General features: G+C 41.7%; 1 protein-coding gene across 2 annotated transcripts in view; it reads right to left on the bottom strand.

Moving 5' to 3' along the window:
* LOC143286885 (transcription elongation factor SPT5-like) overlaps positions 1–10,430 on the bottom strand; it is a 32,026-nt gene extending 21,596 nt beyond the window's left edge. The window contains exons 1-5 of one of the 2 annotated variants that reach the window (XM_076594796.1): positions 10,167–10,430; positions 4,931–4,997; positions 4,208–4,372; positions 2,032–2,128; positions 1,148–1,283 (exon numbers count right to left, since the gene is read on the bottom strand). In XM_076594796.1, the coding sequence (XP_076450911.1) occupies positions 1,148–1,283; positions 2,032–2,128; positions 4,208–4,372; positions 4,931–4,975 (443 nt within the window). In that variant the 5' untranslated portion in view covers positions 4,976–4,997; positions 10,167–10,430. The remainder of the gene's footprint in view (positions 1–1,147; positions 1,284–2,031; positions 2,129–4,207; positions 4,373–4,930; positions 4,998–10,166) is intronic. The other variant, XM_076594795.1, reaches the window with a different exon arrangement.
* Positions 10,431–15,591: the final 5,161 nt, after the last annotated feature.

Below are 15,591 nucleotides of genomic sequence, written 5' to 3' on the forward strand. Positions count from 1 at the left end.
AAAGAACCGTTCTGAATGTCACGAGTGCAGGGATGCAGGAACTAAGGACTCATCAACCACCATACAAAACAAACAAAAAAAGGGGGAGTTCAAGGTACAAAATAAATACAACATAATATGAATGCCATAATCAAGTCCAGGTAAAAGACAAAAAAATATTTGATACATTCTAAAAAAAAATAATTTTCCAAAAATGTGAATGGACCAGCTAAGCAGAAAATAAGAAAAGACAAGATGAAAATCAAACAATGGAAGAGCCAGAAACAAGGAGTATGATAGAAAAGAGGAAATCTCTAACCCAGAATTTTGCAGAAGGTGGGGTACTATCCACAACTGAAAGAGCCTCCTCACCCCACCACACCCTCCACCAAAAACCCCCTAAATGGCATCCCCGCAGATGGTATCATCATTGAAAGCCACCTTCTGATCAAAAAGTAACTCAAAGACAAGACACAGTTTCTCCAACTAAGTAAACAAGCAACAATCCATAACTTTAAGAGATACATTTACAAGATCAGGCCATGATGAAGATACAATCCATCCTGATCACTTTAACAATTAAAAAAATAAACTAATAAACTAATAAAAAGACCATGTCAGTCAATGACAGCTACTGCCCACTCAACTCTCAAGTTATCTGTCAGAGATCAACAGCATGCACATCACAGATTGCAGACTGGTAGAGCAAAGGGCAAAGATTTTTTTTTTCCTCAATACATGTGTACAAATGAGCAGGTAAGGAAGGGCGACCATAGTATGGAGGAGTAACAGAACCATTCGGAAAAAAGCAGAACAAAAATGGGACAGAAAGATGAAACTTCTAGCGCAGAATTTCCCAACAATGGGGAGGAGGATGTAACTGAACCCCGCCACACCCCCTTTCCACCACCCCCTTTCCACCACCCCAAGGCATCCCACAGAGAGAAGCATCTGTGCAAGGTCATGAGTACAGGTCAGTGTTGTTATCAACACAATATCCTCCATCATTCTCAGTTTCAAACTTACTGATAATGTGCTGAAGTCACCATAACAACACAACAGAAGACAAGAGGCAACAAATATGTATTTCTGGAACTTTTCATAACACAGACAAGCATAAAAAAAGGGCTTTTGTATAATGAAGTGACACAAAGGCAGACAAACTCACTCCCAGATCTGTTTGAGGCGCTGGTGACTCTCAATTTCTTTGGCACTGGGTCCCTCGTATGTTGAGCGAGTGTCAATCAATTCCGCTGCTCCTTCCTCCCATTCTTCGTCGTCTTCTTCATCTTCCTCATCAACATCTGTCAGAAAGGGAGAAAGAAAAAATTGTCCACCACACATTTTTGCTAAATTGTACTCTGTATCCACCAAAAAAAGAAAGAAAAAAAGAATAAGAAGAAAAAGACAGGCAAAACAGAAGACTGGCTAACACGACAGACTTTTAATCATATGGTGCTGGGTTCAATTTCAGCATCAGTGACTGGCAGATTAAGGAAGGAAATCTGTTTGTCTGATCTCCTGGATCAACAGTCCTGTCAGTTCAAAGATGTGCAGTAAATGTGTTATATCCTTAATTAAACAGCCAAGAAACACAGCACTCACAAATTACACCACGACAACAACAAAAAATAAAGATTCAAATATGTGATGCTAACTGCACACAGAAACCATAGACACAAACTGCACAAATTCTTTGTCTGTTCTGCACAAGATTTAAATGACACAGGATTCAGTATTTTCAGTATTTCATCCACAAAAAGGGGGCATTTTTGTCTTGATCATGAAGAAATTACATGAATTTTTTTTTCTAAAGCCAGAGATATTCCAAACTAGTATACTCAGGGGTGTGAGTGAAGATGTGGCCTAAATCTGGAAAAGGAATTTGCCTTCATTCCAAATCCAAACATTCTAAGAAACATGATAATATAAATCGCTCTGGGCCAAAGTTCATGGGTTATTTGCTTTGTTTTGTTTATTCTAATGATAATGTTCACATAAGTTTTCTTCATTATACACAACAAATCAATTCAAAGCAATCAAACCACCAACCGGCTTCATCGATGATGAATCCAAGCGCTCCTTTCCTTCTTTTCTTTTTGGGTCGTCCATCCTCCTCTTCTTCCTCCTCTTCCTCCTCGTCATAATCCTAAACAAAGACAGAGAATTGTTTCCCCCTCCAAACTACTGGTTGGCTAGTGCACTAACCATGAAGAACAAAAGTCTATAGCAAGCAGCAGGTTTGGTATGTGATGGCCATTCTTTTGTGGTGAAAGCAGTGCAACAATGTGCCTTCAGGTAAAGCTGTGATACTGGTAATATTATGGTGATAATGATACTGATACGGGAGATAGGGTGACAGAGGAAACATTTGAACTGTAACTCAGACAATTAGATGTGATAGCGGGCGGTTAGCAGCTGAAAATATGTGTATGTGTAAGCTTCATGCTATACAGCTTGTGCATGAAGCAGCATCTGAAGCCTAAGAGCGCTATCTGAAGCAGTATCTGAAGTTGAGCGCTTGGCTACATAGAAAACAGAGATGACATGGTGAGGAAAACTGACAGTTCTGTCTGGTTTATATTAAGAAAAGAAAGAAAAAGAAAAAAAGAAAGTTGCATGACTGTTCAGACAAAGAAAGCTGACCAAAAGAGTATATATACTGAAGCAAAAGGAAGGTTTAGATTGGCCGAGACAGGGCATGTACCATCCATACAATATATCTTTTTTCTGCTTTTCAAGCATTTGCCACACAAAAATTGCATGCAGCTTGCAGTTGTTATAATGCAGCAAATACATGATGACAAATTTTGAATCTGTGGGTTGTAAAGTCTACAACTGTGTCATACATGTATTGATGTAACGCCAAAAGCCATTCCTTTCCCCTTCCAAACTATTAAAGTAAACTTGTTCTTGACAATGTTACTCTGCAAATATATTTGCAATTGAAATTAAACCACAAAAAACATGGATAAAGCCAATTAACCCTTTCGCTGCCAGGAAAATAAGATTTAAGTGAAATCTATTTGCCAGGGTTTTTTCCCCAAAAACAGGTATAAATTTTCAGAAAATTCTGTGCACTTTGTTATTGGAGAAAGACCCATAAAAGTATATATTTTCTGAAAGGGAAATGAATAAAGAATACAAAACACATGATGTTTTCCCATTTTATATATTTTTAGTGACATGCTGTTGTTTTGAAATCAGTGTTTTGTTTTTTGTCACATTTTCAACTTGTTCATTACAAACATTAGGTAATTTGCACTAAAATATCATATTTTCTGGACAAATGGATATCTGTACACACAAAATCATACTAGAACAACCACAATATAAAAAAACTGAAAAAGAAATAGATACAAAATGCACTGACTTCTGCAAGTGATAATATGGATGTGAGGCCACGCCCCCTCAGTCTCCTCCCCCCCATCCTCTTCACCCCTCTCACACGTCACTTTATCCAGTTCTCATCAGACCGTGTTGGCTGAGTGCCAAGAAAATAGCCCACACCATGGCCTGCTAAAAATTTGGTGACTTCTGTCGTCTGCTAGAGTTGAACAGCCGGCATCACTCACTGATAGTCGCATCTTGGCCACTCTCGATTGCTCCCTTTATTTTCTATCAAATCGTCCTATAAATGTTCACCACTGTCTTCTCCTTCGAATTTATGCTTCAATTCTTTCTGAGCATCAGCTAAAGAAAGTAATCTTGGTTGATTTAGTTCGCCACAATCGCATGTCTTGAGCACGGAGTCAGTCCGACATTTTGTTGAGCGAGCAAGGAAAGGAGCCAGGCAAAGACTGCGGCCAGTAACCCAACCAAAAACAAATAAAGAACTGCCTTATGACGCAGATGGTGTTTCTAGCTATGAATAGAATCTAGAAAGATTCCCCAAACTAAAGCTACCAGCATTTTTGTCAATGAACTGAATGCAAAGTAGGGAAAAGTCAGAATATTTTGATGACGAGTTATCTCGTCATTGTGGCAGCGAAGCGTACATGCTTTCCATGACGAGTTATCTCGTCATATAGGCAGCCTAGGGGTTAAAGCAAAGATAATTGTAGAGCAGCAAATGAGTAAGCAATAATTTCTATTAAAAACTTAAGACGCAACTGAATAAGCAATAATTTCTATTAAAAACTTAAGACGAACAGCCTTGACAGACCATCTGCCACTGAACAGGGGCAATAATAAATCACACAATGACACATTCATGGATCTCACTCACATCATCATCTTCATCTTCGTCCTCATCATCGATAGTCCTTTTCTTCTCTTCTCCACCACCTTCCTTCTCTTCATCTCCCCCTCCTTTTTCATCTTCCTCCTCAACATCACTCCCTTCTGCAGCTGCATCACTGCCCTCATTCTGAGGTTCATTCAGATCTCCTCCCTGAAAAAATGAGCACACGCACACACACACACACACACACACACACACAGTGTTACAGTCAAATACACATGGTCATTCCTTGCACCGGCACTGCACAAGAATAGTCTTTATCATTTATGCATCACCTGGCCATGGTAGAGAAACAGATTTCTGGTTTCCCTTAAGAAACTTATTGAATCATTTAACAGTAGCACACACATATGAACATATTTATCACTACAGTCAGATACACAATCTTCATTCCTAGCACAATCACTGTATAACTATAACTATAAGAAAGATCACTTAGCCCTGGCAAAGAAACCGAGTTTTTAAGGGGCTTCCTTTAATAAACCTCTTGAATTATTTCACTGTAGCAGCTTACTAATTCAACTGCTTGCTTGAGTGTAAATCTGGACAAACTTATTTTGGACAATAAATAACATAACACCATAAATATTTACACAGGATTTATACATAGATTTTACATGTAGACTACTTTTTTGTGGTGCTTCATAACTATGTTATTTTTTCTCAGAATATTTTCTTTTGCTTTAAAAGAAGTTTTCCTGTACATACCTCACTCTCTGCATCAGAGAAGTTGCTGTCCTCACTGTCTGACATGGTGGGTGAGATTCAAGTCTTTCTGCAATAAAAATACAGCATATCTAAATAATTTCATAACTATACTAGTATAAATGTATAAAAACAACGTGATAAAATAAAAGACTGTCGAGTCCATAAACTACAAATGGAGAAAGTTTATAAAAACCTTTACCTTCGCTGTCATTTCCAGCTAACACAGTCCCTGAAACATCAGTGAGTCTTATTTTACAACCAACGGTTTTCTTAAACTTTTCTCCATTATAAAAACAACAGTTCATTTCATAACCAAAAAAGAATCTAAAATCTCCACAGTAATGTAACAGTGATCGCGATGGTCTTTCAAACTTCTGTAATGATTTTGTTGTGATGTTGATATGTTTCTTTTGTTTGTTTTCGGGGGGGTTTTGCAAAAAACAAGAAGTTCTACTTGGACAGTAGGAGGGTAAGGATGGAGATTTTTCCATCTCCAAGTCCAAGGTCAACAGATGAGCAGGGCATCAAATTCATATGTATAATTAAAATATGCATATTCAATATGTACATTAAATATCCTGTAATGTATGTCAGCTTTTCATGGATTATGTTTGAAATTTGAACTGCAGTATCAGAGTGTGATGAATTTTGTAAAATGGTGAAATTCAGTTTTACCACATATTTGGCGTTCTTAGCAAAAACTTCACAACATCAGCATGATCTAACTTATTGAATGTGAAACTTAATGTGTAGTCAGTATTAACTGATTTCAGATAATTGGGATAATCAACTTCACAAACATGACAGATGTAATGGGTTTATTGCTACCAAAAAAAAAAAAAAAAACCCAAACTTTGTTCCTTTAGTTTTGTTGTGCAGTTTTAACTGAAAAAAGGTCTGTTACAATTAAATAGAGTCCATGTTCCTGCAGACATCACTGAAAGAGGCCAAACTGAGTGCCTGTGCTTAATTCAGTGACATGACAAGCCTTCAAGTTCAAACATCAAAAGATGCTGTGTGAATTTTCTTTCTGGCTGAGAAATGACTAATACAATACCTGGTCTTCAAAAACCAGCCGCACCAATCAACTAGAATCACAAAAAGGTCACCACTGTTCTTTCCAGTGAAACATTTAAATCTTAACTCAATAACTGTGACCAAAAAGATTTATCAGACTACAACAATGTGAGGCTTGCCAGTCAGTCGTGTGGTCACTGGAAAACTTTCAATGACCATGATGATAAATCTCCTGTCATGATTTTCCACACTCCATTTTAAACTTACTGTGATCTTTGCCTAACATCCATTGAACCAGTCATCTACTGATCTAGTACAATCAGTCCAGAGTAATTCCTGTTTCCGTTGATAGGCCTGCCCAAAACTAACCATTTAGTTTTTCTAGTTTTTATTTCAAAAACAAGCAATCATGACTGAACTGTAAGCTGCTAATACTAGTAATAGACCACAAAGTAAAGTCAAATGCAAAGGTGATTTGATTATGTTAAACTAAAGGATACCAAGGTAGCCTCTGCTGTTGTTGCTTACAAATAATAAGTTGTCTTGTAAGAAAACATAAACTGAAATATACTGCCTGTCGTTGGTTCTGGTGGGCTATGGCTGAACTGTCAGGAGTGTTTAAGGAATGTTATGGCCCGGGGTGTAGTGGTGATGAGGTGGGAACTGGGTGGTCTGGGGGGACCGTCAATGATATTGATCATGACAATAATTTTGTAAACCAGAAGAATCCCAGTAAAGCAGTAATGCTGTAGATTTTCTCACTCTTGGTGGATACTTATCTTGCTAGTCTTCTTTACATAAAAATTTCTGTTTTCCTCATTTGGCATCTATGTGGTGATCTAAACAGTGCATCAGTGTTCTAGATTGGGATCATAACAGTGTGTAATAACTAAATAAGTGTTGATCTTAATCATACTATTCACCCAGTTGTTTTATGTTTATTCCCTGGACTCTAATGTAATTAAGAAGCTATTTTTCTTCTTTGTTTCTATCAATTTTTATGATTGTTCCATTCTAAGTATTCTGACACCAACTTGTCCAGGGTATTGTGAGCTGTCTGTTAAATGAGAAACATGGCCAGTTCAGCTGACAAGTGTTGGTTCATGTTCATGACCTGAGTCATTTCAGTTTTCTCATTATTTTTAAATAATCTAAGCCTTACATTTTGTTTAGCAGGTCGTATATAACAGACAGTTTTTAAAAAAATGTTGATGACACAAAAGCATGCTGTGCAATACAAACAGTTAAGACAGAAAGTCAACTTCTGCTTGAACTCCAATATAGCACTGGCAAACTTGTTAAAAGGACATTCATATATATGTATGTGTATATATATATATATATATATATATATATATATATATATATATATATATCACAAATCAAATTCAACAATCATAAATAGTACAAAATATTTTGATAAAACTATAATAATACTACATGTTACATTTAGTAAAAAAAAAATTATTCAAAATCATGCTTATATGATTTCTGCTGGTCTGAGTTGGAAAAGGATCTGGGATTACCAGAGAAACTATCATCTTTAGAACCTTCAATAGTTCAAATAACACATTAATGTAACAGTGAAAAGGTCAGTAGAATAGCAAACATAATCAGTGATTTTATCCAACAGAGCCCAGGAGAGTTCCGTGTCTACATGACTTACAGAGGCACGTCACATGATCTGTACTCTTGAAGTTGATTGGTTCTTCTAATTTGTGAGCAACGAAGGTGACTGAGAGATGCAGAACGTGTAAACAGCAGGTTTCCTTTTTTTGACTTTTTGCTTCATATTTTGGTTTTCTTATTGTGCATATGATGGTACTTCATTGTACAGTGTTCGGTTATAGACATGGAGGCTATCAACTGAAGAAATGGAGGACAGCAAAATGTGAAATCCACAATGTTCTGCACGGAACTCCCGAGCGCTTTGTGTGATGCACCTTTGTAAAAAGGACTTTTTGCTGCTTTTTTAGGGATGAAACACTTACAATAAATTCACACAGTGTATCCACAATCTGCAAGTTTCACCCAGTGCTGTCTTGCAGCAGAAAGGTGTGCTTATTATCACCAGTTACAGTAAAATGAACAACATCACAATCATGAATAATGTTCAACATTAGATATTTCAATATTTGAACTTGTAGAATTATTGATGTAAGCCTTGCACGCCACCCTTGTTGTTGGTAACTGAGCTGTATAGTTACGTATAGTTATGTATTCTGTATGTTGAGATAAAGCATGCTGGGAGGATTCTGCTTGGAGACATATAAACGGTACCAGCCGTCTTGAGATGATGGTCCAACTGTTTGGGTAAAGCAACATGGTGTCAGAAGTTTGACTGAACAAACAATGGCACGAAACAGAGAAGACAAGTACCGGGAAAACTTGACTTGCAATAAAAAAACAAACCTGGAGGTGGCATGGCAAAAATTTTGTCGTCAATGGGAAAACTACTCAAATGATCAGGGAAAAAAACGTACAGAGGTTCTGTTCTGTTAGCCTGCATCGGAGATGAAGCTTTCAAAACCTATGAAGAATTTTCTTTCGAACCAAATGGAAATATGAAGGGCACTGAGATTATCCTCAGGAAATTCTAACAATTTTGTGTGGAAGAGTCAAATGAAATTTTTGAAACTTTTATCTTCATCAAAAGAAGCCAAGAAGAGAGATAAACTGTGGATGCTTATGTCACAGCTCTAAGAAAATTGGCGAAAAGGTGCAATTTTAGAACAAAAAAGGAACAAATGATCTATGTAAACGGTACTGGGCATCTTGATTTTATCATGCATCTGTTTGGGAAATAACATACAAATTCTTTAAAGTAAGGGGGATGTCAATTTTTTTAAGGGAGAGAGGATGCACAATAATCAAATTTCTTTAAAGTAAGGGGGATGTAGAATTATTGATTTAAGGCTTGCTCGCCACCCTTGTTGTTAGTAACTAACTGAGTTGTATTGTTAGGTATAGTTATAAATGTATTCCAGATGTTGAGATAAAGCATGCCGGGAAGATTCTCCTTGGAGACATGTAAATGGTACAGCCTGTCTTGAGATGATGGAGGAACTGTTTGGGTAACGCAACAGAACACAAAAAGTTCAAGCAAAAGTCAAATCCTGCTGACTGATGAGACAATTAAATTGACTGGGTGTGATCAAAAGCAAAGCAGAAAACATTCTTCATGTTCAGATCATGTAACCACAAGTTCATCAATTGAACCCTCCACTGTCTTTTTCCACACATGTAAGAATGATTTTAATGCTTCTGGGGTTCACAAACGTGGGGACTGAAGAGATGTAGAGGTCGCACATGTTTGTTTCTTTTGTCTATGTCAATCGCCTTTAGCATAGCTCGCAATTGGGATGAAAGTTAGGTGTGCATGCGAAAGATCCTAGATGGCCACCAAACTCTCCAGGGGTTTATTTGAACATAAAGAATGGCTCCATTGTTAGTGTCATAAGATAGATGAAATAATGAATCCTGGAATTGGGTGATGTGGCATGGCACCAAAGAAAACACACAAGCTTCACAGAAAATGTGCAAAGAAAATTCACAAAGCAAATAATGGGAAAATGTAATATGAACTACTTCGAGAGACTGAGTATTCTGAAGCTTCTGAATCTTTGAGTGCATGAGGTTGTGGGTGAGGGGTGTGGGACATAAAATTATGCACAGACACTGGACCCGGACATTACGGTCAAAGCACTTCACAGAAAGTGTCAGTGGACACAAAAGGGGACACCCGCTAAAGCTGACAAAACCTTCCATCTTTTTTTCGCGCTTATGTCGATAGAATCTGTCAAATCACATTACCACTGCATGAAGCGGTACACAACTGTTTCAAAAACTCGTGGAGAGTCATTTGACAAACAGTAGTGAATAAGACATAATAATAACTTAAGTCAATGACAAGGATCATATCGTCCAGATAAAATTCTCGGTTAGAAGCTAGCCATAACACTGGCAAATGCGCATCTAGAATACCAGTAAAAGAAAGAGGTAAAAGAACAAATATATTATACAGATTCAAGGGGGAAAAGGGACAAAGAAGCCAAGAACACAGAACCCGACATGATTCTGCAACCAGATTGCCTGCATGCAGTTTCAAACAAACGAAAATAAGGTAATGTCCTGAAAATTATTACATTTTCTAATTGGTCCCAGAATCTAGTGCACTAAAAACAGCTTTGTATGATGTGGTACAGTTTCTGACACTTACCTTTGTCCGGTAAAACTGGAAATGAAATGCTCCAACTGTTCAACACATGTATCCGTTCTCAAAATGTTACAGCTTTATGGCTGATATACAGCCAACTTCCGGTTTCAGATTGTAGCTTTTTACCGAGTAGAACTGGAAATACCTGACACGAAAACGTAACCTACACACCACCTGAACAACACAAATCGCCCATACCACACTTTTGCATTCTAAATTCATCAAAGAGAAACGAATATGGCCAGAAGAAAACACCACGTCTTTATGGCGACTTTATAAAATATTTCGAGTCCCGACACAAATTAGGTTTGGTCCATGTGATGTCGGCTCTATTTTTAGATCAGTAGTTTGGTCTTCATTGCCTTGACCTTACGCGCGCGGGTGCTCGACCTTTGACACGTGGGTGCTCACTCGTGGCCAGTTTAGTTTCAGTAACTCACGGAGGCGTCACTGTGTTCGAACAAATCCATAAACGCTACACCACATCTGGTAAGCAGATGCCTGCTCAGCAGCGTGACCCAACGCGCTTAGTCAGGCCTTGAGGGGGAAAAAGGATACATTTTTAAATTAATGAATAAATAATTAAACAAATAAATACCATAATTGATTTAAAGAAAAATGAATAAATAAACAAATAGATAAATAAATGCATAAATAATCACTTGTGGGCGCTCACTTATTTCTGAATGTACGCACGCGAGTGCATGTGAGTCAGTGTGTGTGTGTGTGTGTGTGTGTGTTTGGGGGGCGAGGGGGGAGAAGGAGAGGGAGGAGGAAAGGAGGAGGAAGAGGTAGTGGTGGAGGGGAAGAAGGGGGAGAAATAGGAAGAGAGGGAGGAGGAGGAGGAAAGACCAGGAGTAGAGAAGGAGGAAGAAGGAGCACTCAGAGGGATCGTGGGGAGGAAGGGAGGAGCAGAGGGGGAGGAGGAAGGAGCAGAGTGTGGATGGAGGAGGAAGGAGTACAGAGGGAGGAGGAGGAAAGGAGGAGCCGAGGATGGGGAGGATGGAGTAGAGAGGGAGGTGGAAGGGGGGAAGAGGGAGGAGGAGAAGGAAGGAGCAGAGGAGGGGAGGAAGGAGAAGAGACGGGGGGGGGGGGGGGGCGGAGGATCGAGTAGAGAAGGTTGAGGAGGAGGAAGGAAGGAGCAGAGGGAGGAGACTGGAGTTGAGAGGGAGGATGAGGAAGGGAGGAGCAGAGGATGGGGAGGAAGGGGTAGAGATGGAAGAGGAAGGATAGAGAGGGAGGAGGAAGGATAGAGAGGGAGGAGGAAAGGGGTAGAGAGGAAGGGGTAGAGGGGTAGAGAGGGAGGTGGAAGGGGTAGAGAGGGAGGTGGAAGGGATATAGGAGTAGAGATGGAGGAGGAAGGAGTAGAGATGGAGGAGGAAGAAGTAGAGAGGGAGGAGGAAGGAGTAAAGAGGGAGGCGGAAGTGGTAGAGTAGAGAGGGAGGAGGAAGGAGTAGAGATGGAGGAGGAAGGAGTAGAGAGGGAGGCGGAAGAGGTAGAGAGGGAGGAGGAAGGGGTAGAGGAGTAGAGAGGGAGGAGGAAGGGATAGAGGAGTCAGTAGAGAGGGAGGAGGAGGGGGTAGAGGAGTAGAGAGGAAGGAAGAAGGGTTAGAGAGGGAGGAGGAAGTAGTAGAGAGGGAGGAGGAAGGGACAGAGGAGTCAGTAGAGAGGGAGTAGAAGGGGGCAGAGGAGTAGAGAGGAAGGAAGAAGGGGTAGAGAGGGAGGAGGAAGTAGTAGAGAGGGAGGAGGGAGGAGGAAGGGATAGAGGAGTCAGTAGAGAGGGAGGAGGAGGGGGCAGAGGAGTAGAGAGGGAGGAGGAAGGAGCAGAAGCGGAGGAGGAAAAGGGGGGAGGGGGACTAGGCACCAAAACGTTTTACAGATAAAGTTTGCTGTGCCGGAAATTTCGAGTCCATCAATCCCGGGCCGATCTCATTGAGACGTACTTATATTTGTGAACCAAGTGGCATGCAAACTGAAGGTAGAGTCCTTGCTCTTCCGACTGAGTCAGGACGGATATCACATCCGTCATGAGTTGTGACTGACGTACGATATTATTTGACGTGGAGTCGCGTTCAGTTGGTGCGTTTAAAAAAAATAAAATAAAATAAAACAAGGGGGGGGGGGTTGCGGGGGGGTTGTGTGTCTGATGATTATTCGTGGATTATTCAAGACTGAGTCAGTTAAAGTTTGGAATTATCATTACAATATAAATTCCAAAGAGACATGATTGAAAACAAATTGATGGGCGCAATAGCCCGAGTGGTCAGTTAAAGCGTTGGATTTTCAATCCGAGGGTCCCGGATTTGAATCTCTGTAACGGCGCCTAGTGGCTAAAGGGTGGAGATTTCCGATCTCCCAGGTCAACATATGTGCAGACCTGCCGCAAAAATCTATTGTAGAAGTCCACACTGATAGTACAGGCATCTATATACCTCACAGTAACACTGGGTGTAGGGGTCTCTAGGCAGAGGTAGCACCTTTGGTGTCTGGCAGCCGCGCTCTACCTGGTTGAGTGGACGGGCATCACTAGTCCTCACCCACCTCCTAAATCTCTCACGTGATGGCTCCAAGCGCCACACCCCGGGACCTCGCCTCAGCTGGCGTGCTGAACCACGTGAGGGGGTGGTGTTAACACGGCACCACTGGGCGAAGGACCTCCTCGATGCAGGTCACCGGCCACTGAGGGCGGAAGAGTCCCCAGATGAACTCAACGACCACGTGTTCGTGACCAAGGCGAGCCACCGAGTTGGAGGATATCGGCTGTGGTCAGGCATGGAGAGGGATGGGCGCCGCCATGCTTCATTTGCCCTAGACACGCCACATGAAGATGACAACCACACCTCAACTTATACCGGATCGGTCGTCGCCCGGGTCACCAAGGGCGCGCCTTCTGCCGCACACCAGGGCAGAGGTGGAAAATATGCGACTGGTGTGCCAAACAACAAGATCCGTGCTAGAAACAACATCACCATTGGCACTTGGAATGTGAGAACACTAAGAGCACCTGGCAGGATAGAAGAACTAACACATGAAATGGACAAGTACCGTTGGCACAGTCTGGAACTCTGTGAAGTACGATGGAAGAACTTCGGAGAAACAACTACCCACGAAGGCCACAAACTTTACTTTAGTGGCAGAGAGGACAAACATGAACAAGGCGTCGGATTTCTTGTTCACAAGGACACCGTGAACACTGTCATGGGTTGTCAGCCAATTTCCAGCTGGCTGATGACCATTCGTCTCAGGGCATCCCCTTTCAACATCACAGTAATACAAGCATATGCCCCAACGACAGACTACGACGACGAAGAGATAGAAGACTTCTACGACTAACTTCAAGAAATACTACATCAGACACCAAAGAAAGACATCGTTGTCATACAAGGAGACTGGAACGCCAAAGTGGGAGAGAATGCTTGCAAGGACTGGAAAGAAACATGCGGGCGCCACTGCAATAAAGAGTCAAACGAAAGAGGACTGAGGCTCCTGGAGTTCGCCAGTTACAACGACCTCAAACTGATGAACACGTTTAGTCCACACAAGGCATCCAGGAGATGGACATGGCACAGCCCAGGAGGTGAACACCACAACCAGATAGACTATATCATGGTTAAACGACGCTTCCAGTCGAGTGTGAACATCGCCAAAACACGGAGTTTTCCAGGGGCCGATATTGGGGGCGACCATGACCTTGTGATGATGACCTTCAGGCTGCATCTGAAGAAGATCAGAAAGCAAGGCCACACAAGGATCAAGTTTGACCTTGAAAAGCTGAAGGACCCACAGATAGCGGAAGCCCCGCTCACTGTCGTTGACGCAGACGGCTCAGACATGGACATGGGCGTGTTGATCGACACATTCAACACAGCTGTGACGGAAACAACCAAGGAGATCCTCAGAAAACACCGCTCAACCAAGAAGCCCTGGATCACATCTGACATCCTGGATCTGTGTGACAAGCGGAGAGAGCTGAAAAACAAAAAAGGCGAGTCAGAAGGAGCGAAGAAGTACAGAGCAGTCAACCAACAAATCAAGAAAAGCATGATAAAGGCAAAAGAGAACTGGATTAAAGAGCAATGCCAGGAAATTGAAGAAAACCTGAAACAAAATAACAGCAAGAAGGCATACCAACTTGTGAAAAAACTGACCAGCACAAAGCAAGAGCGAACCACCACCATCCAGGACAAAACTGGAAAATGTCTCACTGAAGAACAGGACATTTTGAAGAGGTGGACTGAATACTGCTCCGAGCTGTACGGTCACAGAGCCACGGGAGACCCAGAGGTACTGAACGTCCCTCCAGCAACCAACAACGACAACCACCCCATCCTTCGAGAAGAAGTGGAAGCAGCTGTAAAATCGCTGAAAAAGGGGAAGTCAGTAGGAGCGGATAATATCCCAGCAGAGCTGGTCCAAGCAGGGGGAGAAGCAATGATCACAGCCCTCACAACCATCTGCAACAAGATCTGGCAGACAGGGGAGTGGCCAACACCGTGGACCCAGTCACTGATCATCACTCTCCCCAAGAAAGGCAATCTGCAACAGTGCCAGAACTACCGCACGATCAGCCTAATAAGCCATCCCAGCAAAGTCATGCTAAAGATCCTGCTAAATAGATTGAAGCCACAAGCGGAGAAGATCATCGCAGAGGAACAAGCAGGTTTCAGACCAGGGCGCAGTACAACAGAGCAAATCTTCAACCTCAGGATACTGTGCGAGAGGTACCTCCAACATCAGCAAGGCCTCTACCACGTCTTCGTGGATTTCAAGAAGGCGTTTGACCGAGTATGGCATGCAGCTTTATGGGCCACCATGAGGTTGTATAACATCAATGCCAACCTGACCCGAGTGATACAGAACCTCTACGACAAAGCCACCAGCGCAGTCTACAGCAACATAGGAGACTGGTTCAGAACCACAGTCGAAGTGAGGCAAGGCTGTTTGCTCTCACCAACTCTCTTCAATATCTTCCTGGAAAGAATCATGACTGATGCACTTGAAGACCACAAAGGAACAGTCAACATCGGAGGCAGAGCAGTCACCAACTTACGTTTCGCCAACGATATTGATGGCCTAGCAGGAACTAAAAGAAGAAGTCCTAGCTAGCTTAGTGGACCACCTTGATAAAACCTCTAGAGCCTATGGCATGCAGGTCAGTGCAGAGAAGACCAAACTGATGACCAACAACACCAATGGCATCAACACTGACATAAGAGTGGATGGCCAGAAGCTAGAAACTGTCCACAGCTTTAAATACCTGGGAGCAATTGTGACAGATGAGGGATCCAAACCCGAAGTACTCTCCAGGATTGCACAGGCGACAGCAGCACTCACAAAACTGAGGTACATCTGGAACGACCGGAACATTGCACTTAGCTCAAAGATCAGACTGATGCGTACCCTGGTGACATCAATACTCTTGTATGCAT

This window comes from Babylonia areolata, chromosome 10 (assembly GCF_041734735.1).
Source record: "Babylonia areolata isolate BAREFJ2019XMU chromosome 10, ASM4173473v1, whole genome shotgun sequence".
Classification (NCBI taxonomy): Eukaryota; Metazoa; Mollusca; class Gastropoda; order Neogastropoda; family Buccinidae; genus Babylonia; species Babylonia areolata.